The following is a 26541-nucleotide window of genomic DNA, read 5'->3' as shown; positions in this document are numbered from 1 at the left end:
TGTTACAATCACGCATTACCGATCTTATTCATTACCAAACGGTTCCTGGTCCAGTATCCACCTTATGGTCTTATTGGTGGAGGTGATATAAACACAGATCACTTTGTTGGCTCTAGCCGCGGTGATCAGGTCGTTAGCAATTTCCTGAGTGTTGAAACCAGACCGTGTAGCTGTAAGATACGACACATCATACGGGCAAAGTCTTCAAACTTTAGTTTGACTAATCCACTGGCGATAGATTACACCTCAACTTAACACCTAAACTTAATACTGCAGCGACATATTCGTCATTCCAGGCTTAAAATGTCCGTAAGTTCTAAATTACAGGATTTATTGCTGTCGAGTTCCACGAATAAAAAAGAATTGATTCTAACATTATGTCGTCAGTCGTTCAGTCTTCATGCTTCTTTTCTTGCAATGCTTCAGAGAACTATACTTGTTTGAGAATAATTGGTGAAAACCTGTCAGTTGGTCTGTCATGCCATTCACAAGGTGGTGGACAGACCGTTAGTTGTACTGGTGTATATTACGCCGCCTTTTGCAATATTCCCGCAATATACCAGGGTACAACAGAAAGGGGCTTCACACATTGTACCCATGTGGGGAATCGAACCTGGGCCTTCAGCGTGAAGCATTAATCACAAGGCTACCCCACTGCCCCATATATTACAGATGGTGACGCATAATCTTGGAGTTGTATTGTTATATATTATACATGGGGGTGAATAATCTTGGAGTTGTATTGCTATGTATTGTACATGGTGGCGAATAATCTTCTACTTGTATTTAAGACATACAGTTCGCTCTACCACCATGTATAGTGTAATAAAACACACTTTCGCCCTGAACTATTATAGTTAAAGTACGAGGACGCTTGCGTCCGAGTGCTTTAACGTTAAAATAGTTCAGGGCGAAAGTGTGCTTTATTACACTATACATGGTGGTAGAGCGAACTGTATTTCTTTTCTAAGATGCCAAATTTAATACTTTCTAAGGATAATTACGATTAATTTAAGGCAGAAAACAAACGACGGTGTCGGTGACCTAAATGAAGAATCCTTGCACAGGGCTAACTGGCGCGCTGTTCTATTGATGTGTCTGACCCCCTACGTTAAGACGAACGTTACATGAAAAAAAACCCCAACAGTTTGATGACGGTTTACGTTCGGATTAAATATCTTCTCTGAATTATTTTAATTACATCTGTGATTAACGTAAACCATATGGGGCAATATGAACGTCGCATTTCTACTACCAACGTAAGTTTAGATCAGTACATCCAGATGAAGCTGAGTAGTCAAGCGACATTCCACGATTGCATTGTGGGAATGTAAACATTGCGAACGTTACCGTGTCGCAGGAAACTTGTGAGTCGAATTGACACATTTTAACCGTCGTAAAACATAAACGTAATGTTTCCACCAGTGATGTTAGCCGCGTGAAGCAACTGCAAACCAAGAAACGGCATGCAACGGAGTAGTTTACTGTAGGAGGCCGTACGAGGCGATGACAATTGACATGCATCGTGACGTCGCTTACATTGTGACGTAATGTAAAATTGTTCGATTAGGAGGGGGCACACTAGAATGGCGCAGTGACGGGATAACGTCATTCAATTGTTACGTCATCAAAAATCTATATCTTTATTGTCTGATAATGTTGTTTTTTCGATTGTTCTAACTGTTATATATCATATATGGAGGCGAATAATCTTCTAGTTGTACTGTTATATATCATATATGGTGGCGAATAATCTTCTGGTTGTATTGCTATATGTTATTATGGGGCGAATAATCTTCTAGTTGTATGTTATATATTATATATGGTGCGAATAATTATTCTAGTTGTATTGTTGTATATTATATATGGAGGCGAATAATCTTCTAGTTGTACTGTTATATATCATATATGGTGGCGAATAATCTTCTAGTTGTACTGTTATATATTATGTATGGTGCGAATAATTATTCTAGTTGTATTGTTGTATATTATATATGGAGGCGAATAATCTTCTAGTTGTACTGTTATATATCATATATGGTGGCGAATAATCTTCTAGTTGTATTGTTGTATATTATATATGGAGGCGAATAATCTTCTAGTTGTACTGTTATATATCATATATGGTGGTGAATAATCTTCTGGTTGTATTGTTATATGTTATTATGGGGCGAATAATCTTCTAGTTGTATTGTTATACAACTATGTGTGTGTGTGTGTGTGTGTGTGTGTAGGAGGGGGTAACAGTTAGTTGATTATACCCGATGACTGATGTCCTATCGGCAGGCTCGTATCTACCATTTTTTGAATGAACCAATTCCCGATATGACAGGATTAGAATAGGAACTACCTTGCGTGAAAGTGATCATTAAAATGATGTCAGCTTAACTACAGAAGCTCAAATATCATGTTTCAATCTAATCACGAGTTGACTGCATCCCTTTACGGCACCATTTGTGTCGGCTACGCCTACTACGTCTACTGCTACTCCGCAACAGCGCTTCTCGAACACCTCATCGGGGTAAAGTGAGAATTAATTTCGAGCGTATGACAGCATTTAACCGCACAATAAATTGATACTGATAGATAAAGCTTGTTGGGATGTGAAAAGTATTATGTTTCCAGATTCAATTGTTCCAATTGTATACATTTCAACACTGGGCGTAATCACTGAATTGGTATCGATTCTTGGCCATTACTTGATGACTTCTGATATATCTGGGCTGTTTCCTCACCAGAACACATCTGTGATGCACAGGTAACGCAATACCAAGTTACAGGGAACAAATGATTTAATAGTTATGAAGGTTGCACGATCAATGAAGCGATATATGATATCTCTTCATTTTCCCGCCAACGCAATCCAACATTTCAATCTGCACGTGAAGATCCGGGTCAGCATCGGACTTCAGTAACCCATGCATGGCGCAAGAGGCGACTAACGGGATCGGGTGGTCACGTTTTATACATGTCCCTGTATCCAAATTACGAAAATACATGCTATTGATATCCATCACTAGATTGTTTGACCCAGAGTCGATTATTTACAGATCACCGTTATATAGTTAGGATATTGATGTTTGCGGCGTTAAACAACAAACAAAACAGTCCCCTCCCCCCCAAAAAAAAGAAAAAAAAGAAGAAGAAAATATAACAAAACCAACAAAAAACAGACAACAAACAAAAAAACCACCCCAAAAACCAAAAACCAAAACAAAACAAAACAACAATGAAAGATCCAAACCAAACAAAAAAAAACAACCCCAAATAAAAAACAAACAAATCCCAACAACTAAAAAATCAAAACAAAACAGAACAAAAAAACAACCAAAAAAACGCAAACAAACCCAAAACAACAAAAGGAAAAACAGAAAAAGAAGAAGAAACATAAGCCCAACAAACAAACAACAAACACAAAAAACCCCATCCACAACAAATCAACAGCAAACAGAACTCCAACCCCCAAGGTACTACTTTTAATGCTTCAATACCACTGTTAATCATGCGCACATTACTTCCCAGCCAATCATTAAGGCCACGTCTGTATATACTCATACAGTTTATATTCAACAGTATAGATATATAACAATCGCATTGTTTCTATGTCGAAGTTTAAATGCAACATTTCACGCACATTACGTCAGAAAAGTCGTGTCTACAGATATTCATTTCTGAATTCAAATGTACAGGTAGTAAATCAAACGTTATATCCGAGGTTTTTATGAGTAAAAGTACGAGTAGCTTGTTCCTGCTAGAAACATTATCCCTGAATAACGACAAATATGATTTAACTAATCTAAATTTGTTGAATGTCCACTTTGATTAGCTCATTTTTATAGGATGCTGAACTAATTTTTATGAAAGATAATCTAGCCTTAATGTCTCATCATTATGGAAATATTTTAAATGATTCTACACCCTGTGGAGTTGGATACAAGTTACAAGTGAGAATTCGCGATGTTAAAAATACCGAACAATTGTGAATCTATTAGTCAATAACTTAATAACACGAATATATTTCAGATAATAATACAAATTTAAACAAAAACCATTGAAATAATTTAACTTTATTTCTCGATTTATGGTCTGACTGTAGAAGTGTATTATCGTTGGTGTCGATCAATAGCAGAGTGATGCTCCAGCTGGGCGTTTAAATATTAGATTATTTGCGAGAACCCGCTAATGCTCTCAGGACGTGCCAAATGACTGTCGCCGAACTGTTGTACCATCAGTCATTAGCGTTCATTACCGTAACGCGGGACGGATCCTGTTTTGCGACACATATGTTCGTTTAGTGTAGTTTAACGCCGCAATTAAACATAATCCCAGCTATGTTGATTATACTAAACACTCTACTCTCTCACACTGAATTAACGAAGTGTATTTGTAATGGTGATTTTTAAATGAAATATTTGCATCAAATCGTGTTGTTATAAGTGCAAATGAAACTTTACCAACCAAACATTCTGATCCCGTCGTGTATAATGTGTGTATATGTTAGACTATGTGTTTGACGTAACTCGGATCTTTAGGCATGGATCTAAATGAAACAAATTAGTCGGTTTCACTTGTATTTCTAGTACGGGTATAAATGGATATAAGATCATTATTAAACGATATCTAATCATGTGCACATCTGAATTTTCTCCAAAGTAATTGTCTAGTTTCCGTGTTTTGATTTTGCCATGTCGAGCAGAAACTCTGCAGAACTTTCAGTTTATCTAGTTTCATATATTACTTGTTCGGAGGAGTAAAGCAGTTGAATGGAATTGGCGATTTGATCATTATTGGGCGATATCAGTTCAACGATATCAATATGTTTACTGGGTCGTTTATAGGTGTCGTTTATTGGGGTATGTTTGTAGGGCGTTGTTTATTAGGGATGTACAATGTAGATGTTTATTGAGGTCTGTTTATAGGGCGTTGTTTATTGGGGATGTACAATGTAGATGTTTATTGAGGTCTGTTTATAGGGCGTTGTTTATTAGGGATGTACAATGGAGATGTTCATTGGGGTCAGTTTATAGGGCGTTATTTAATGGTGGTTATACACACGGAGTTGTTGATTTGGGTTTCTCTATAATGTTTTGTTTAACTGGGTTACACACTCTCGGGATTTATTGAGGTCTGTTTATAGGATGAAACTGATACATCGTTGGAGGCGATCCAAACTTTCATACACGGAATTGAAGGCGACCCTTCAGCCTGAAGAAACACGAAGGCATGTCTTTGAACTTTTTCCTTTTTCATACAAGGAAATGATTAATTTCTATAAAACCCTTGAGCTAATTTGCTGACATTTATTAAAATTAAAATTGTTTCATTAGACTGTTCCCCTCTTTAGTTCTCAATAGGTTCTATTCGTGTCGCCTTGGAAGAAAATTGTTGCTAGATCATATCTGACATCGACATCAAGAGTATACAACTGCATCAGGCGTCAGGCATCGGTTAGATAAGCTGTATAGCATGAGGCGTCAGGCATCGGTTAGATAAGCTGTATAGCATCAGGCGTCAGGCATCGGTTAGATAAGCTGTATAGCATGAGGCGTCAGGCATCGGTTAGATAAGCTGTATAACATCAGGCGTCAGGCATCGGTTAGATAAGCTGTATAACATCAGGCGTCAGGCATCGGTTAGATAAGCTGTATAACATCAGGCGTCAGGCATCGGTTAGATAAGCTGTATAACATCAGGCGTCAGGCATCGGTTAGATAAGCTGTATAACATCAGGCGTCAGGCATCGGTTAGATAAGCTGTATAACATCAGGCGTCAGGCATCGGTTAGATAAGCTGTATAACATCAGGCGTCAGGCATCGGTTAGATAAGCTGTATAACATCAGGCGTCAGGCATCGGTTAGATAAGCTGTATAACATCAGGCGTCAGGCATCGGTTAGATAAGCTGTATAACATCAGGCGTCAGGCATCGGTTAGATAAGCTGCATAGCATCAGGCGTCAGGCATCGGTTAGATAAGCTGTATAACATCAGGCGTCAGGCATCGGTTAGATAAGCTGTATAGCATGAGGCGTCAGGCATCGGTTAGATAAGCTGTATAGCATGAGGCGTCAGGTATCGGTTAGATAAGCTGTATAGCATCAGGCGTCAGGTATCGGTTAGATAAGCTGTATAGCATCAGGCATCAGGCATCGGTTAGATAAGCTGTATAGCATCAGGCGTCAGGCATCGGTTAGATAAGCTGTATAACATCAGGCGTCAGGCATCGGTTAGATAAGCTGTATAGCATGAGGCGTCAGGCATCGGTTAGATAAGCTGTATAACATCAGGCGTCAGGCATCGGTTAGATAAGCTGTATAGCATCAGGCATCAGGCATCGGTTAGATAAGCTGTATAGCATCAGGCATCAGGCATCGGTTAGATAAGCTGTATAGCATCAGGCGTCAGGCATCGGTTAGATAAGCTGTATAACATCAGGCGTCAGGCATCGGTTAGATAAGCTGTATAGCATGAGGCGTCAGGCATCGGTTAGATAAGCTGTATAACATCAGGCGTCAGGCATCGGTTAGATAAGCTGTATAGCATGAGGCGTCAGGCATCGGTTAGATAAGCTGTATAGCATCAGGCGTCAGGCGTCAGGCATCGGTTAGATAAGCTGTATAACATCAGGCGTCAGGCATCGGTTAGATAAGCTGTATAACATCAGGCGTCAGGCATCGGTTAGATAAGCTGTATAACATCAGGCGTCAGGCATCGGTTAGATAAGCTGTATAACATCAGGCGTCAGGCATCGGTTAGATAAGCTGTATAACATCAGGCGTCAGGCATCGGTTAGATAAGCTGTATAACATCAGGCGTCAGGCATCGGTTAGATAAGCTGTATAGCATCAGGCGTCAGGCATCGGTTAGATAAGCTGTATAGCATCAGGCGTCAGGCATCGGTTAGATAAGCTGCATAGCATCAGGCGTCAGGCATCGGTTAGATAAGCTGTATAACATCAGGCGTCAGGCATCGGTTAGATAAGCTGTATAGCATGAGGCGTCAGGCATCGGTTAGATAAGCTGTATAGCATGAGGCGTCAGGTATCGGTTAGATAAGCTGTATAGCATCAGGCGTCAGGTATCGGTTAGATAAGCTGTATAGCATCAGGCATCAGGCATCGGTTAGATAAGCTGTATAGCATCAGGCGTCAGGCATCGGTTAGATAAGCTGTATAACATCAGGCGTCAGGCATCGGTTAGATAAGCTGTATAGCATGAGGCGTCAGGCATCGGTTAGATAAGCTGTATAACATCAGGCGTCAGGCATCGGTTAGATAAGCTGTATAGCATCAGGCATCAGGCATCGGTTAGATAAGCTGTATAGCATCAGGCATCAGGCATCGGTTAGATAAGCTGTATAGCATCAGGCGTCAGGCATCGGTTAGATAAGCTGTATAACATCAGGCGTCAGGCATCGGTTAGATAAGCTGTATAGCATGAGGCGTCAGGCATCGGTTAGATAAGCTGTATAACATCAGGCGTCAGGCATCGGTTAGATAAGCTGTATAGCATCAGGCATCAGGCATCGGTTAGATAAGCTGTATAGCATCAGGCGTCAGGTATCGGTTAGATAAGCTGTATAGCATCAGGCATCAGGCATCGGTTAGATAAGCTGTATAGCATCAGGCGTCAGGCATCGATTAGATAAGCTGTATAACATCAGGCGTCAGGCATCGGTTAGATAAGCTGTATAACGCATGATACATCGGTAAGATACAACTGTGCAACACATCAGACATCAGTAAGATACAGCTGTGCAAGACATCAGACATCAGTAAGATACAGCTGTGCAAGACATCAGACATCAGTAAGATACAACTGTGCAACACATCAGACATCAGTAAGATACAGCTGTGCAAGACATCAGACATCAGTAAGATACATCTGTGCAAGATATCAGACATCAGTAAGATACAGTTGTGCAAGACAACAGACATCAGTAAGATACAACTGTGCAAGACATCAGACATCAGTAAGATACAACTGTGCAAGACATCAGACATCATTACGATACAACTCCACAACAATCATTTACGATATAGCTGCCGATATTACTGCTTCCTTCTATCCACAGCTGTGAGAACTATTTCAGCAACGACAGGAAATGATTCCTCCGTACCAGGAACAACAGTAATATAAAATATTTCCATATAAATAACACTAATTTCCTCTTGATGTTTTATTGTGATAGCAGAGCGATAGCGGATATATTCACAGCGCGATGGCCCCCTCCTCTCGCACCGGTCTGTGAACTCAACGAGATTACCCATCATGCATCTTTGTTTTGTTCACATACAAGACCTTCGAGTAACATTACAACTCTGTTGATCCTTTTCCAAATCTTATTCAATTTAAAATAATGATAGGACACCATTACTTTGATCCAATAACAAAGATATGCAAATTTTTAAATTGCAGTTTTGAATATGGTGGATTATTTTTTGAAAGCAGACCAATATTGTATATCAGATCGAAAAAAGGTGCTGTTCCTTGATTTTCATAAACGTTTCTTGGCGAAAACACCATCCATATTTGGTCCGATTTAATCTTCAACCTGGCTTTGTGAGATACATAGGCATCGACATCAGATGAAGCTCAACTTCTAAGATATGATTTTAGCTAAAGTCTGAACAGTTCACAGAGCCAAGGCACCCACACAGAAACAGCATCAGAATAACAGCTTTGAATAACCTTGCTTGTCAGCGGGACTTGACAATTGCTTTACACCAGTGGGGTCGGATTTCACACAAAACCTCTGAATATTGGCATTGAAGCTTCCCCTCTGAATTCTTCTTCTCCTATCTCTTCTTCGGTTCAGAAAGTTCTTGTTTGTGGATGCTGATAAGTGCCATCATTATGGTCAACATATTAGAGGAATTTTCCATAAGCGAATTAAGTGTCAGCTTAGAAGATGGGTGGCAACATTTTAAAATATTTCTGTGCTTGTAAAGAGTTATCTTGTCCGTCTTGAATTTGTTCCTGTTTAAAATACTACCGGAAGTTATTCGAAACTGGGTTAGTCTGTGTTGGGGCAGGATTTTATTATTTGTGTTTCTCATCGCCCGCCTGACCTTCTAATTTTATTGCCGTCTCGTCATATAAAATGTTTATCTATCTAACATGTTTTAATCAGTCGCTGCCACAAGTCCAAAAAACGCAAGAAATTGTAATAAGGATTAGAATAAATGAGAATCAAGAACATTATTCGGATAATTTTGTCTTTATTATTTTTTTTAGTTTTTTATATTTTCCCCGGCCGACCGAACCATGTTCAGAATTTGATGGCTACGTGAAACACATAAAAATATGATGTCCTTTGTGTGTGAGGGAAGGTTGTGTGTTTGTGTGATAGATAGATAGATAGATAGATAGATAGATATGTAGATAGATAGATAGATAGATATATAGATATATATATAGATAGATAGATAGATAGATAGATAGATAGACTTAATTTCTTCATGACAACATTGAATGCATAATATATACTTCACTATTTCACTACAGACAGACAGACAGATTTATTCAATAAAGAGGCCTTGGGCCTTGGTGATATCATATAATAAATGAGTGAGAATAAAGCTGCAGCTATTTCACTACATATTTAACCAGTTCACCAAATACATTTCAGTATAAATTTATATACCCCTCAGTATTCAGTTTATTTGAAACCTATCAAGCAGTACCATCACAGCGGAGAAGTTATTCAACAACGCTTCCTCATTTGCATCTGAATTAGATGCAGTCAATGACGTCTTCAGAAACAACACAATGAGTTACACTGCTGGAGAATTAGATGACGAAAACAGAACACAATCACTATTATTATCCTTGGCAACATAAATATGACAATTTTAATCAAACCTTCTAGACAGATGCTAATACTCTAAATTGTAAATTCGAACATCACACAGTCGGCAACAAACCAAATGAGACCAGTTACCTTTTGGCATTATAACTGATGAATATACTCACAACTTCGGCATAGATGATGACATGAATACCTCCCTCAGGCCTCGGGACAGGTAACGTGATAGGTGTACATTTCATTGCTAGAAAAGATTCTCATTAATTTGTTTTACCTCAAATTAAATCTTCAAAGGGTTTCTCATATCGATGAGTCTCGGCAAGGAGCAATTCTATTATTTTGCTGATCATAAGAACCGTTATACACGGAAGTCTAGTTGTGACCGGTTCAGTACTGTTGAGCATATGAAGCTCTTGTCGTCATTTGTTGGTAGTCTCCTTTGATGTTGATATTGTGAACAATTAAAATAACACTTAACAGTCTGAAACTAGCAATTAATTACTAACATCCAATAGATGGAGACTTCCTACCTGTCCAACAGCTGGTCAGGGGATAATCCCCATAGAGATAATCCCCATCGAGATAGGGGTCATGGCGAAACTGTAAGCGGGTGCTTATATGACAAAGACAACGATTTGGGACACAAAAAATCCACAAAAGATATATTTTTCTTTCTTAAATTTACACAGCTCACCAGAAAGTTAAGGACCATTGTGGTAACCGTCGTTTCTGAGGATGAAGAAAAATGCGTCTTCATCCCCTTGGGCACTGTCCACGTAACGATACTTTTTACTCTTGGGTTGCTTCAAACTAACTTAATTGTGGTCGCAGTATTATTCAAACTAACTTAATTGTGGTCGCTGTATTATCTTGCTCAATATCACAGTGTCTCAATGAATGTGTACAAATGTGGGCTTCATTCCCCAGGGATGAATTGCTAGCGTTGATCCAGTACTGACTGACATATTGCTGTGCTTCGTGACAATGTCATATTTGATGTTAATGGTGTTTGGACATCCTGTTTCGGAGCATTTCCAGTGAAAGGAAGTTCACTGGCCTTAATCATGAAGTTGTATCCGGAAAAAACAAAGAGCCGGACCCTCTTGGAATTGGGACGAAAATGTAAATCAACCTGCACATTTGCATCAGTGGAACACTGTTTCTTGTCTCCAATACCTTTCATTGCCCCAGCCATGTTAAATACTAAAATATTTCACTCACTCATTGGTATACATTTAAGGTATTCAATTAGTACCCGTTATTTGTGTCCTTATATACTGGACAAAAATAGTTAGGGATATATGAAAATTTTTAAATTATGAATAATGATCTATTTATTGATTGACACACTGATAAAATATCAATCATAAAAATACCAATATCCCTAACTTATTTTGTCCTGTATATTTTGCGATATACCCGATCGTTGAAATTAAGCAGCGGCTGGGGGACACCAGAAATGGGGTTCACACAGTGTACCCACATGGGGAGTTGAACCTAGGTCTTGGGCGTGACGAACGAACGCTTTAACCACTAGGCCACCCCCAGTAGAAAAGAGTCGTTACTTTTTGACATAACAGTTAATTAAAAAAATGAATGATTCATATTAGCCTACCTCAGGAAAATGTGTGTATAATGCTTGGTCCGAGTTACGTGAACAAATAGATGTGGATGTTGGGAGCCAAATATAGAACTTGTCGATGGTCTTGCCGTCCCAATGGCGGTTTTTACGTGATCGTTTGCAGTCGCCAACAGTGAGCCTGGTATGTTCCGTGTCCTTATGGAGAAATTTAATTGGAGCTAGTTTGGTTGTCGAGAAATGCCTGTCTGCCTAGTTGGGGCAACTATCAAATAAGCTGAAAGCATTCGTTAGCCAGCTTTTCCAAAAAACGCAGGTCGCTTGCCCCCAACCGCTTTACTCCGTACAAAACTGAGCTTGATCCTTCCACCACTGGTTGTCTCCCTTGGCTACAGATAGTCCAGGAAGAGAACAAAGCGAGAGTCGTACGCGGGCCACTGTTAGCAGTGAAGGGGCGGAAGTGCGTAATTACTTGCAGAGATCGTGTGATATTTTGTTAAGTTGTATTCCATTCTTTCAACACATGGAGGAAAAAATGGATAAAAGTGAACAATCGGGATGGATTCACTGAAAGAATCAGTCGTTTTTTAGGCAATTAGTTCGGGCAGTATTTAACCTTTCATTATGTTGCCACGCACCGTGTGTAATGACAACCCACTAACTTCCGGTGCGGGTTCTGAAACGAGGCTGATGGACTCTCCCGGAAGTCAAATTGATTCTATTTGTCAGGGAGAACGTTGATCAGTCATCTGGCCCGTGGAGTGCGGATAACAGGTACAATCCAAAAGAGTAGCTTGTAAAAACTAAAATCGATTAAGATGTGAAAGATAACGAATGATTGTTCACGAAGCGAGTGATAGCGCCACTGCACATTGTTGCATTTCTGTATAATTCGTGCAGTCCGTGAAACACGCGTGGATCTGGGAGAATATGTTATGTTCGTGAATATGGCTTAATGTTCACGATTACGCTTTAACGTTCATGGATATGCTTTAATTTTTATGAATATGCCATGATATTCATTGATATGCCTTAATGTTCATGAACAGGAACTAACTTCCTTGCTTATTCCCTGCTTTCCATTCAGTCGGGACCGGCGCCATATGGCTGAAATATTGCGTGGCGTTAAACTAACAGACAAACAAACAAACAAACAAACAAACAAACAAACAAACATTCAGCAGGAATCTTATTATAGAATATGACTTTAACAGGGTGCTCAGTGGGTGGGTGGTCAATTATTGTAGCTTTTGTTCGCGGTTTTGTGACCGAATGTTTTGTTCAGTTTCCAACTAAAATTATATTGTTTATTGTATTTTAATGAGTGTTTTGCAATAAAATTGTTTATTAATTTTATAATATCTCATTATCCAGCGCATTGGTCCAAAGGGGGAAGGCTGTAATTCTAGAAGTTTTCAAGTGTTTTTGTTTGTGACAGAGTGTGAACGTTTGAGACGGTCCCTTATTAAGCATCATACCAGTATCATATTCATGTTTTCATTAGATTTGGTATGCCAAACAATCCCGAGGGACGTAATACGTGTTTAGTGGAACAATGAAACACATTTCAGAAGTTGACGTTTAGTATTGGTAGTTGCTGCGCGGTGAAGTGATCGGTTTAACACTTACAAGCCCCCTTTTAGAATTTAGAAACACCCGTCTCATGCACACAACAACATGGACTTAATATCTATCATTTCTATGAAATATATCACAATTTTCTTTTAATAATACATCCGAGAATGGACAAATATTAAATTTTGATTCATTTAAAATGTCATTTTCTCAGATGTGCGTGTAATATCAGACACGGAGACCGTGTTCCTATAGATTAACGCTTTGAAATGGCAATGTTGTCGACAACGTGAAATAGCCATTTGCAGGTGTCGGGCTCGTGCCGTTGGGAATATTGTGACCTAGAATTAATACCTTGGCTATGAAATTTTATGAAATTGTGAAGAAATTAGGGAGAGAACCACACCGAATTTGCCAGCAAGAATGGTTAATTTGAATAATTGCTACTTACTTTCTTGTCTCTGACGGATCGATGTGACGGTGTTGATGCTAAACCGCCTCTCGTAAACTTTTGATGTATTTCTCCTAGCACGATTAAACGACACGAATCCGTTTTTTTCCTAAAAAAATCTGTAAGTGATATTTCATCTAAGTGAAATAAATGGATGGGCGTCTTCCAGTCTCCTCTCACTTCCCTGTCAATGTAGGCCATTCTTCTACACTTTTCATGACGATATTGTTTTCAGCCCTTGTCGAAACACTTACCAAAATGTACCACAATTCTTTTTTCCTTCTCAGTGTCGAGTGAATTCGAACAAAGATATAAAAAATACAAATGTTTTTTTTAATATACACAAAGAACTTAAGCATCCCCTGTATTTTTGCCATGATAGGTTTTCAACACGTACATAAAACTTCTCGTGGTGACCACGATGGAAAAACCCGTATGATCCTTTGACTCATAAAACGACAAAATGACTGGAGCCCATGTTGATTTTATGATGATGGTTGCTCATGAAAAACACCCACTGATTTTCATACAAAACCATGACTGTACAAGTATGGCCCTAGAATGTTCAATATTGATTTTATTGGTGAATGTGAACATTCAAATGCCATTTTGCGTGTCTTACACGATTCAAAGTCAATACCGACCGACAGCCAGCACTCTCCTCCTCATACCCCCTGTCAGCCTCCTGATGCTCTAAAGGGACAGTCTACGCCATTCCTCGTGAAAAGCAGCTTCCAATTGGGCCAGGTTCTGTACAGGAGGATCCCTTTGTTGCAAACGACGACCAGTCATGTCGCAGATATGCGCCAAAAGGTTAAGATCGGGGCTCATTCAATCGTGAGATATGCCAGGCGGTGTTTAACTAAGTTCTTTGTATATATTTCGTGAATTGAATACTTGTATAATATATTCCCGAGTGCTTGTTCTTCTGATGCCTGTGTCTGGGGGTGGTGGGTGGGGTGGGGTGCCAGTGATGGGGGCGGGCAGGATACTCTCACGATTTCTATACACGTCATTCCTGTACAGATTTGGTAAGCAGCGTACAAAGACTTTGCAGTTTTTAACAATTAATGAGTTTGGTGTGTCGCTTGAATTTACCAACATCTGTCTTGTAACATCAACAATTTGTCCTTATCTATTACTATTCATAATCATAATCATAATTACCAGAGTTTTTATATTAAAAATGAAAGTTGATTATTACGATGAGGCCAACAGTTTTTTACTGCAGAAGAAAAAAGTTTAGTTGATTTTTACAATGACTGTACAATACGTCCATGACGGTAGCAAGTTAGATATTCCATATTTTAAAAATATATTTGATGGAAATTACGAATGGCTACGCTGTTAATGTCAGTAAGACTCGGCTTGACGGTTTGTGAGTGAGTAAGTGAGTATAGTTTACGCCCTTCAGCAAGATTCCAGCAATATCACGATAGCAGGGAAGGACGTCAGTAATTGCTTTTACCCATGTTGGAAATCAAACCCAGGTCCATGTTGTGACGAGTGAACTCTTTAATCACTAGGCTACCCCATCGTCACCACGCAGCGAGTGAGTGAGTGAGTGAGTGAGTTTGGGTTTACGCCGCTTTTATCAATATTCCAGTAATATCACGGCGGGGGACACCAGAAATGGGCTCCACACATTGTACCCATGTGGGGAATCAAACCCGGGTCTTCAGCGTGACGAGCGAATGCTCTAACCACTAGGCTACTCTACTACGCGGCTAGTTTACAATACTGAGTATGATACTATAGTATGATACTGTAGCCAGATGTTTCTTGTCCATGAACACCGACTTGGTGGTTTTATGAATGGTAGTTGGTCGGAGAGCGGAAGGTTTGGGTTCGATTCCCGGTTGCGTTAAACCTAAAGACGTTAAAATATGGTACTTGTTGTTGTCCTGCCCGGAGATCGACATTAGCAAGATCAAACAAGGACCGGTTAACTCGAGGTCTCACTGGGATATCCATGTTTGCTGGCATGGCTTCTCACCCAGGGGGTTAGTCGCTAAAACCGGTTCAGACTCGTTCAAGAAGCCACACACGCACACACACACCCGCGCACGAGCATATGTTATACATTAATCTCGAATGCGGCGATATATATTATTTCACTTCACCTCTGTTACTGTGGAAAGATCGTTTCACCCGTGAAGATCACGGTCCAAATGACCTTCACCAACCCATCTATGGATCGGATTTAAATGATGTGTCGTATCACAAATGCCTAGGTCTATGTTCATTATATCAATCATTGAATTGTCTGGTCCAGACTATAGTTCTTACAGAAAGCTGTCATATAACTTGATGATTGCCAATTACGGCGTCAAACAAAGAAACAGAGAAACATCTTCGCGTGGTCCACATGCAGTCGCCAAGAAAAAAGATGAATGAATCATCAAAACAGAATCAACGTTTCCTTGAAAACAGATAAACATCTATCCCAAATGAAAACGACAAAACGGATCCGTTTACTCGTAGGCGTCATTTGACCGCCAGTTTGGTTAGAATATAGGTTTGCACGTGCAATATGAGCAGAAGCAATACTTGCCTCCAGGGACACTGCTATGTTGGCAAGGAAACTCGACCTTATTTGCGAGTTAATTACGAACACATACACGTGTACGTCGTAATTAGCGAGTTTAAATTCATACTTTTTTACAAACATAGCCTTTAAAAGGAATATTTTGTTCACGAGCCTGTTATGCAAATATATCAAGAAATAATGACCTGTTCATAAATCCTTTTTCATGACTTTGCTCTGAGGGAACCAATGAAGCGAAAGCTCACATACGGAGAACGTACTTCAAATGGACGTGTGTTTAGAATATCGGCGTACTAGTAAACACTTTTCACAGATGAAATGTTCTGCTAATATTAATGATAATATTTCATCCTTCGTAGGTTAACATTAGACTGTACAGGGAAATTCAGCCACGCAACGACTTTGTCAATCTAGGTCAATTTACGAGTTGATAACTGGAAAAGTAGTCCCCAGATAACGCCCCCAAAACACTGTTTCCACTTAGCTGTCGTTGTACCGACAATTCATGTAAGCTGTTAAAATACACCCCTGTTGTAGGAGCCTCTTTTTTGCTTTAACGGCCTTTTCTGTTGGCTGTTAAAGTAAACCCTTTGGCAATGGCCTCTTCCGTGTATTGCTAAAATACACCTTTGGTTTAGCGGCCTTTCGGTTGGGTGTTAAAAGAAACCCTCTATTTATTGCCGTCTTCTGAAAGCTATTAAACTATATATTAGATTTAATGCCCCATTCTAAAAGCTGTTAAAATGGACCTTTGTCGTAACGGCTTCTTTCGTCAGCTATATAAATAGACCCTTCTTGTCACGTTTTTTCTATGGGGTTTTGAAATAGATCCCAGCTATAACGAACTTTCCTGGCAACTGTTAAAATAGAAACTAATTGTAACGAACTGTTCTGTAAGCTGTTAAAATAGACATTAAGTGGAACTTACTGTTCTGTAAGCTGTTAAAAAAACCTTAGTTGTAACGAACTACTCTGTAATCTGTTAACATAGATCGTAGTTGTAACGAACTTTTCTGTAAAACTGTTAAAATAGATCGTAGTTGTAACGAAATGTTCTGTAAAGCTGTTAAAATAGATCGTAGTTGTAAGGAACTGTTCTGTAAAGCTGTTAAAATAGATAGTAATTGTAACGTCGCCGTCTGTTTCGTCCACAGAGGTCAATGATGCTGTCCAGGTTGATGGCTGTCACCAACAGACTCAACTTCAACAGACCGCTGCTTGGAGGCGCCGGACTCCCTGACCTCGCACCGCCCGCACCTTTCGCCAACAACGAGGAAAAAAGATTCAGAGCACCTTTACAAGGCCGATCAGGTAAATAGACCTCAGTCATCTTCATCAGAATCTTTGACATCGTTTGGAGTTTGAACGTGGGTGTACATGTGACGATTCGCTAGGGAGATAGTATATCTTTGTCAGGAGTGGAATCCATGTGCTGGACAAGTGACAGTATGGCAGGAACACTGTATACGCATGTCTTTCCTGTGGATAAGAAAAGGGTTTTGTTTCGTTGTTGAAGTGTTATCTATGAGTAAGTTTGTCGGGAAGACAGTATCTGTGTACATGTATGTGGTGGTACCTGGACAGGGGTTTGTGACGCTTCGTCAGGAAGACAGTATCTCTGTGTCTGTAGTGATATCTGGCGAGGGTGGTGAATATGTGACTGTTCGTCAGGAAGACAGTATCTCTGTGTCTGTAGTGATATCTGGTGAGAGTGGTGAATATGTGACGCTTCGTCAGGAAGACAGTATCTCTGTGTCTGTAGTGATATCTGGTGAGAGTGGTGAATATGACTGTTCGTCAGGAAGACAGTATCTCTGTGTCTGTAGTGATATCTGGTGAGAGTGGTGAATATGTGACTGTTCGTGAGGAAGACAGTATCTCTGTGTCTGTAGTGATATCTGGTGAGAGTGGTGAATATGTGACGCTTCGTCAGGAAGACAGTATCTCTGTGTCTGTAGTGATATCTGGTGAGAGTGGTGAATATGACTGTTCGTGAGGAAGACAGTATCTCTGTGTCTGTAGTGATATCTGGTGAGAGTGGTGAATATGACTGTTCGTGAAGAAAACACTATCTCTGTGTCTGTAGTGATATCTGGTGAGAGTGGTGAATATGACTGTTTGTCAGGAAGACACTATCTCTGTGTCTGTAGTGATATCTGGTGAGAGTGGTGAATATGTGACTGTTTGTCAGGAAGACAGTATCTCTGTGTCTGTAGTGATATCTGGTGAGAGTGGTGAATATGACTGTTCGTGAGGAAGACAGTATCTCTGTGTCTAGTGATATCTGGCGAGGGTGGTGAATATGTGACTGTTTGTCAGGAAGACAGTATCTCTGTGTCTGTAGTGATATCTGGTGAGAGTGGTGAATATGACTGTTCGTGAGGAAGACAGTATCTCTGTGTCTGTAGTGATATCTGGTGAGAGTGGTGAATATGACTGTTCGTGAGGAAGACAGTATATCTGTGTCTGTAGTGATATCTGGTGAGAGTGGTGAATATGACTGTTCGTGAGGAAGACACTATCTCTGTGTCTGTAGTGATATCTGGCGAGGGTGAAGAACATGTGACTCTATCGTCCGCTTCCACACTGCGATCTGAGATGAACTGATAGTGATCTCCCCATGATGTTTTTTTTACTTCTGATATAAAAAAACCGGGAGCAGCAGTGTTCAGGAAACGCAAGTCTAGGGTACAGGAGATGTGTTTGTGTGCTCTACGTTCACGTCGATTCGGAAATGTCCAGTGACTTCAACACACGAATCGTTTGATCCAGGCTGAGAGCAGGATATTGGCAAATGTTTCTTTTTGTTAAACCCTCGCAGGTTAATTATGGAAGTCAGACTAAGTAGAAAAACACAAGAAACAGAGAAGCCTTGTAACAGCAAGGCACCAGCACTTTAACATCATAGCAACCAGGTAATAGCACTGTAGCATCACAGCAGCAAGGTAATAACATGGTAACATCACAGCAACAAGGTAATAACATGGTAGCATCACAGCAACAAGGTAATAACATGGTAGCATCACAGCAACAAGGTAATAACATGGTAACACCACAGCAACATGGAATAACACTGAAACACCACAGCAACACAGCAGCAAGGTAATAACACTGAAACATCAGCAACAAGATAATAACATTGTAGCATCACAGCAACAAGAAAATTACATAACATCACAGCAACATGGAATAACACTGAAATACCACAGCAATGGGAAGAGGGGAATCGAACCCGGGTCTTCAGCGTGGCGTGCGAACGCTTAACCACTAGGCTATTCCTCTCCATCGCCATAAAACCAATGTCCACAACCAAATCTAACGCCATCTATTCCTGGGAAAACAGACTGATCTAGCTGGTATATTACTGCAATCCAAACCCAATGCAATATTTGACGGAGTGTGATTCATCTCTTCACAAGGTGAACGCGCGGGTTGTTCTAAATCGTTATCGGCAATGGCAAAAAAACACTGATTACCGTTCATAACACGCTGCCATCAACTACATTTTTTCCCTTTGTCCATGACGGGGAGTGGTTTGGACAAATGAAATTGTCGGTGTCGCACCTCTTTAAGAATGTTCCCTGACGATACTCTGGCGTCGCGCTACTTGTAACAAAATCGGCCTCAACGCAACTCTGGGACTGAATAGGTTTAGTGATGAATTCCTAAGATAACGATATCAAATCACCCATACAAATACACTTTCAGTTTTCCCCAGTGGGTCACCGGGACTTTAAGTGTTAATAAACACAGTTTCGAAAAAGTTGAGTCAAACGCTGCTGAGAAAGTGGAAACCACGTTCTACCTCCATTAATCACGCCTTCTGACGAGACCTGGACTCGGGCCACAAATAGTTCAATAATATTTTCCTACTCACTAATCCAGAATGCTTAGTACTGAGAACGAACCAAGTATCGTATTTTTATGCGGTGTTATAAAAGGTTGTTGAATCGTGCTGTTGAAAGGTAATACATTGTACGGGAACGTTCAGCGATAAAAGACAATTACAGCTCGGAGAAGGGTCACGTGACTATCCGGATGATCAGACGATACGATCGAGGTGGGTGGGTTAATAACACGCATTATTGCTAGTTGACAGGTTAATATCATGCCACGTCATATCTACAGCCGTTTGAACGTGTCAGTGCACGATACCATCATCATCTATGCACTTCCTTGAATATTTATAACGTGACATGGGCTTACAGCGTTCGCATGCCCTCTAAACCAAGTGTTATTTTGGCCATTATTAAGTCATTAGATTTGTTGTTCCAAATCTAGTGACGCTGAAACACAATTCTGGGCTGAGGTGTAAGGATGGAGACAATGAAGAGATACTGGAACGCCGTAAAACGTCACGAACGACGGTATAACGATAACGCTATTTGTCGGGGTATTATCATGTCAGCTGCCCGAAGTCGTCCATTAACTACCCGACGGAGTGCAGTTAACAGACCGAGGGTTTCTGCAAATGATAATGTTTTGAATATAGCCCCATCGTTATTGTAATTGAAATGGAGGGAATTTGTCCTTGACATGACAATATTCTGAACCAACGCAGGATGAGAAGAGAACGGTGTGACGTTGTCTTAGAAAGACGTCATCAATGGTGATCTCCGCGTGACGTCATAGCAGAGAAACAGTTTTGTGAACAAATCGGAAATATTTTTAGATTCTGGTGAACATTGCTATGGAAACAGTTGCCATGATACGTGGACATGCAAGTAACTCCTTATAATGCTGCCTGCTCATTGTATTGTCGTTGTGTTAGCATTACCCTCCATCTGTAATCTGCCGCTTGTTTAATCGTCTAAGTCGCTACTGTTTGCGCGCGACATCATCGACCCATATATCATCACGTGATCAGTTCCGATAGAATCCGACGCCCAGTTGTGGAATCGTGGCATGCACAACGTATGGCGTCACGTGGCGACGTGAGTTATGGTATTCTGTCGTTAGGCACCATGAAGACAGTATCCCTTACATTAGCCTGCATTGACTTTAGGGTGTTTCACGATGAATCTGGGGCGGGGAGAGTAGCCTTGTGGTTAAAGTGTTCACTTATCATGCCGAAGCGCCCGGTTCGATTCCCCACATGGATGAAGCCCATTTCCGGAGTCCCCCGCCGTGATGTTGCCGGAATATTGCTAAAAGCGGCGTAAAACTACACTCACTCAGTCATCCACGATGAACCTATCCATATAGCCTACCATTATTGGTAACGTACAAAATATAAGGCTAATGAGTACGGACAGCAATGGTTGATCTCAGGGCGAGGCTGTTGCATGTTTGGCTTCGTCATTGCTGAAAGGTTGTAAGATAGAGATATGATGTATCAAATAAATTCGAAAAACGAACTTTGTGCGCAACACCAGTCGATCTGTAAGTCGTAAATTTAGTCTTTCGTCTTAAATTTCTAAATGTTCTGTGAGATGCGGCGAGGCGAACTTTGACATAGTGGCATAAACAGGAGTGATGATGACGGCGATGATGATGACAATGATGACGACGATGATGATGATGATGATGATGATGATGATGATGATGATGGTGATGATGATGATGATGACGATGTAAACTGATTTGAATAATGGTATCAAAAGTAATAATGGAGAAGTAGCAGTAAGGGAAGTAGTAGAAGGCAAACTGATCTAAACGATAAGGAAGGTCAACAAGAGTCTTGATGTTGTTGACGACTCCTGGCATCGAGGAACCCCTGGCACGAAGGGAATATTGGCATCTTGCCCACCAAAGACACCTCGGCCTCTCCAAGACATGAAACAATTGTGAGGCACGTGCTCAATGAAATCACAATTTGTAAAATGTGTTTCTTTCAAAATACCTTCAAAATGTCTCTTGTTGGCTGCGATCGTCGTTCGAATGATTTTTATTACTACTCAATCCAGATGTGACACCCAGAAGTTCATGTCATTCAAAACAAAAACCTGAGTCTATCGCAGCCTGATTGAGCCATTACTGGTATTCAGTGGAGAGCGAGACCAGCCGCCATTTTTGGTGTATTTCTGGGGGCAGTATATGTGACGTTGCTTGCGGCCGTGGTTGTGCCGGAGTAGCAAACAAAGCCCACGTGGACGTCACGCGCTGCTCGCGGGCTTCGGGTATTAGCTTCATTGTGGGGTGATTGTTTGCGGTGGGGCACCGAGAGGTTTGATCTTGCACCATCTCCCGGGAGGATGACCTCCCCTGGCCCGATGCCTCCTCATACTTGCGTCATTAGACACACATGATACACTCTCATAGCGTCTCACGCCAAGTCTCGCGAGACCCCCAGGCTTCCCGCGGTGTAATTAGGCCTCTCAGTGTATTAACCCGGAGTTATCTGCCCCTTTTCCTTAGCGGTTGAACTTTTGGAGCGTGCTTTCTTACAAAAGCTGTCGTTCATCAATCTCTACATTCCATAACAAGACCACCTTTGTTTAATTCGGTTAGCAGTTGCCATGTGCCCACATCGAACACAATATCCGCTGACACGATATCAGATTCAATGGAATTAAAAATCGTAATATCTCGAAAAAACGACAACAAAGAAACATCATGTGAATTTTGCGAAAGTGCGTTGTAGCATTTATTTGTTGTTGTCTAAACTTGTCATCTGTGGAAGAACACTTGCTAACAATATAACTTCATTTGTCGATTGTGAATTAGGTTATTTGAAGGCATCTTGACTATCTTCCCATGTGCTAAAGACCGTCATTGAAAATAAAATGAATCTTCTGACGAACTTCAAAGTACTGTTTTATAGGGCAAACGTCACTTGGAGAAATTATTTTGTTTTCAAACCTTTGGGAGCTATTTCCTTCATTTTGAAAAAAAATACTGTATTTACATCAAACACAATTTGAAAGCAAAGTTTCAATAAGAGAATTTGATCCCCGCGTGCGTCTAATCCATGCTAACTTAACAGCTTGACATATATTGATGACAGTACTTGTTATCTTTGACGGTTTTTGTACATTTGCATGGATATAATTCATTGTTGAATTGAAGTGACATTGTCTTCCGCCGAACGTTTCTTGGTGCAGAAACTTCAACAACTATAAACACAAAATAACTAAGATGGCCATAGCAACTTCAACAGTGTCTCTGACACACGTACCTCCTGAAAGATGTGTCTTGGATCCTGAAAACAAATCCGGGTTAGAATTCGTCTTCAGCTTGTTCAGCAACCAGGGAATGTTGTCAAAAGAGACAAATGGGATCAGGTTGTCAGGTTCGCTGGCTTGGTTGAGCATGATATTGTATCCAAATTGCATGGTTGATGCTTGGGTATTTTCAGAAGTTGCAGCAGCATTGCTAGCTTCATCGAGTGGATTGGGTATTGTTTACGCAATGGTATACGGTATTTCAGCTATAGTAAGGCGTGTCAGCTTGATGTGGGGTCTTTGATTCCCAACCTACAATATATGTTTCTTGAACGGCTGGACCCGTGAAGATCCTGGTTAGAATTGGTCGTTAGTAACCCATGCTTGTAAGAGGCGACTAACGGGATCGGGTGGTAAGGCTCGCTGACTTGGTTGACACATGTCATCGTATCCCAGTTGCGTAGAACGATGCAATCACTGGATTGTCTGGTCCAGACTCGATTATTTACAGACCGACGGCATATTGCTGGAATATTGCTGAGTGCGGCATTATTACTTGCAGTAGTGGTAGTTGTGGTAGAAGGCACTAGTAGTAGTAGCCGTAGTTGTTGTAGCTGTAGTAGTAGTAGTAGTAATGTTTGTAATATCAGTAGTAGTGATACTATTTGTAGTACTAGGAATGTAGTAGTAGTAGTAGTAGTAGTAGTAGTAGTAGTAGTAGTAGTAGTAGTAGTAGTAGTAGTAGTAGTAGTAGTAGCAGCAGCAGGGCGAAGTGGGGGCGCGACTACCGTATGCCGTCAGTGTTGGTGGTTAATGTGTGTGGGCACACCTAATCTCAGCTGCAATGATGCCGTGATCTGTATCAACTAACCCCCTTGTACCTACCTTATTAACCACCATTAACAAACAAAGGCCCGCGACAGTAGACTGTGATGACACGGAAGCCAACAGTTATACCTTTCCGGCAACTCGTTTGTGCCGAACACGGACCAAAATATTTCCCAAACTATTTCCGTAGAATAACATGTCATCACCTGATATGAAAGGCGTAGCGTGATACTGCGAGACTTCCGGTGGGACATGTAAGCGGAAGTGGGCGTGTGGAGGCTATAGAGGAATTAGTTACTCTCCCGCGCGAGGTGATGAACAACCGAACTAAATGAGAACAAGTATGCACGTGCTTCAGTAACTTCATGTACACTCTGATTGCCAGACACCGACAGCGCCACCTGACGGCTGAAGGAATAACTACATTCTAACCCCACATTATTTCAACATTTCCTATTGCTTCTCAGAAAGGCCAGATCAATTGAATTCTTATTGCCCTTTTCAAGGAGCAAATATAATGACAGGATTAGAAGACACTGCAGCCAGTCAACCGAAGAAGGCAGTGGAATCGTTGTGCCAAGTTTACAATAAAGAAAAAGCTACTTTGGCATCTTACTGCAGTGAAAATAAGTATGACTGATTGAATGTGATTGGTGCGTGATCACGGTACTGCAGGGAAATCGATCAAGTCTAACATGCATGCACCATAAAACCCTGTGTACAAATATATGTTAAAGAGCATGACTATTGTGAAGACTATTTATGTGAACAAGCCGTCTTTTTTCATACCTCCTTTGATTTGAAAGGATTTATTGATTGTTATTATAATAACAATGTTATTAAGCTAGCCCGGCTCTTGAAATTCGACTAGTCTTTCCGGGACCAATGAAGTATACCACGATAGACTGAAGGACTTCAGCAAAGCCCTGGCTTGTCGTGGAATTTCTAAACAATATGTGGAAAGATGGGATGCCACATTTCTGGTGTTACAGTTGATGAGATTTCTTTGATGTTTACTGACAGCGAATACAAGTGAAAGTTTTGAACGAATCATTAATGAACTGCTTGTGTGTATGTTACAAGGGCATGCGTTGTATGAAAATAGAATCAAATCAATTTTCATAAGCAATAACTGCTGAAAGGACTGTCTTTATCAAATAGTGATGATGTAAGTTGTCCACGACAACATCAGCGTATCTTGCCCCATATCTTGGCCTCCGTCACAAACACGTGCAAAGGCTAGTTAAGTGTTTGCCTAGAAAAACAAATACAACCTCCCCATCCCCCCACCCCAAAAATAATATATATATATATATATATATACAAAAAAAAACAATAAAATGAAATAATAACTGATAAAATAAAATAGAAAAGAAAAATTACACTTATGATATTTAGAGTACAATTAAACGTAATCGGACATCATTTGTGACACCATCTGCTTCCCTTGTCTACAGCAAAACGTTTTGAAAGCTTTCTTTACTAAGGCATTGGATATCGTGACCCATGTCAACTTTTATCAAGAATAGTACGACGTTCTTTGCAAGTTCCGTCTGAGAACTTCTCGATTTTTCCTCAAAACTTATCAAATGTAGACACTAAGCCGGAGCTGCGGGGAGAACAACATCTTCTTCCTTTTGCTTTCTAAAACTTTGTAAATATGCACACCTGTATGCTAAAGTTGGAATCTGTTTGTTGCAGGTGGCATGTCACTCTGTCTCTGGAAGGTCTGCCCCGCCGCACCTTGGCTCGTGTCGAAGAAAAGCGTCGGAAAATGAGCACCACGTGACCTACTGGAGACATCGTCGTGCACCCACGTCACACTGACGTCACAATGACGTGGCACATCATCCCTCAATCACGGTACAGAATGGCTGACTGGAGAAATTGGACTACAGCTTAGCATCAGGAAAATACTGTCTGTTGTTTCGGCTGATGTTTTGGAACTATATAAGATACTATTTTCCTATCCTGTCTCAAGACTTTGTGCGAGATCGTCTCTCGCCCTTATGGCCTTATAAATAAATCTCTGATTCCATTATTTCCTTCCTGGTCTCAACATGCGTGCGTGCGTGCGTGCGTGTATGCGTGAGCGGCTATTTGGCTAGAGAGAAATAAAGTGTGATACATATTTTAAGTAGCCTTTACTTATTCATCCAGATTTGGGAAGAGTGCGCAGCTCATACACCAAAGAGGAAAGAAAGGTATACTGATGATCATTAGTTACGCAACAACCATTCAGTAAACGAATACAGTCAAGCATCTGTCCTAACCAATGTCTTGATGCGACATGTTGACACTGGGGTAATGATGAATATTTTAAAATGTGACCATCTGTCATCAATTAATAATAATCATTAAGATGACTCTGTGACGGTTGCGTAACTTATATCTTCAGTATATTCTTATAAAGATTTTATCAGTGTTCGCCGCACACTGACGATCCTTAATGTGTTTGCTTCGGAGGGAGATATTCACTCACAAACAGTGCATGGGATGAACCCCTGTGTGAAGCTGTGAACCGATTCTGCCACTCACCGAGTAAACCGATTAAACTAACAGGCATGTTAGTCATTGCGGAGGTATTCACTGGATCATGACGATGCATGGTCTTCACACTAGGTGGTCACTCGAATCAATCAGCAGCCATG

The 26541-nt window shown here is 40.6% G+C and overlaps 1 protein-coding gene across 1 annotated transcript in view; it reads left to right on the top strand.

Annotated features, from left to right (window-relative positions):
* The window catches only part of LOC124279641, a 30741-nt gene extending 4714 nt beyond the window's left edge, over positions 1–26027 (top strand). Inside the window, exons 2-3 of the mRNA XM_046715478.1 lie at positions 17114–17270; positions 25592–26027. Of these exons, the coding sequence (XP_046571434.1) occupies positions 17114–17270; positions 25592–25668 (234 nt within the window). The 3' untranslated portion in view covers positions 25669–26027. The remainder of the gene's footprint in view (positions 1–17113; positions 17271–25591) is intronic.
* The last annotated feature ends 514 nt before the right edge of the window (positions 26028–26541 follow it).

The sequence above is a fragment of the Haliotis rubra genome, unplaced genomic scaffold, assembly GCF_003918875.1.
Source record: "Haliotis rubra isolate DU_JTF1 unplaced genomic scaffold, ASM391887v1 Scf254, whole genome shotgun sequence".
Taxonomy (NCBI): Eukaryota; Metazoa; Mollusca; class Gastropoda; order Lepetellida; family Haliotidae; genus Haliotis; species Haliotis rubra.
This window is presented reverse-complemented; position numbering and strand designations above follow the sequence as displayed.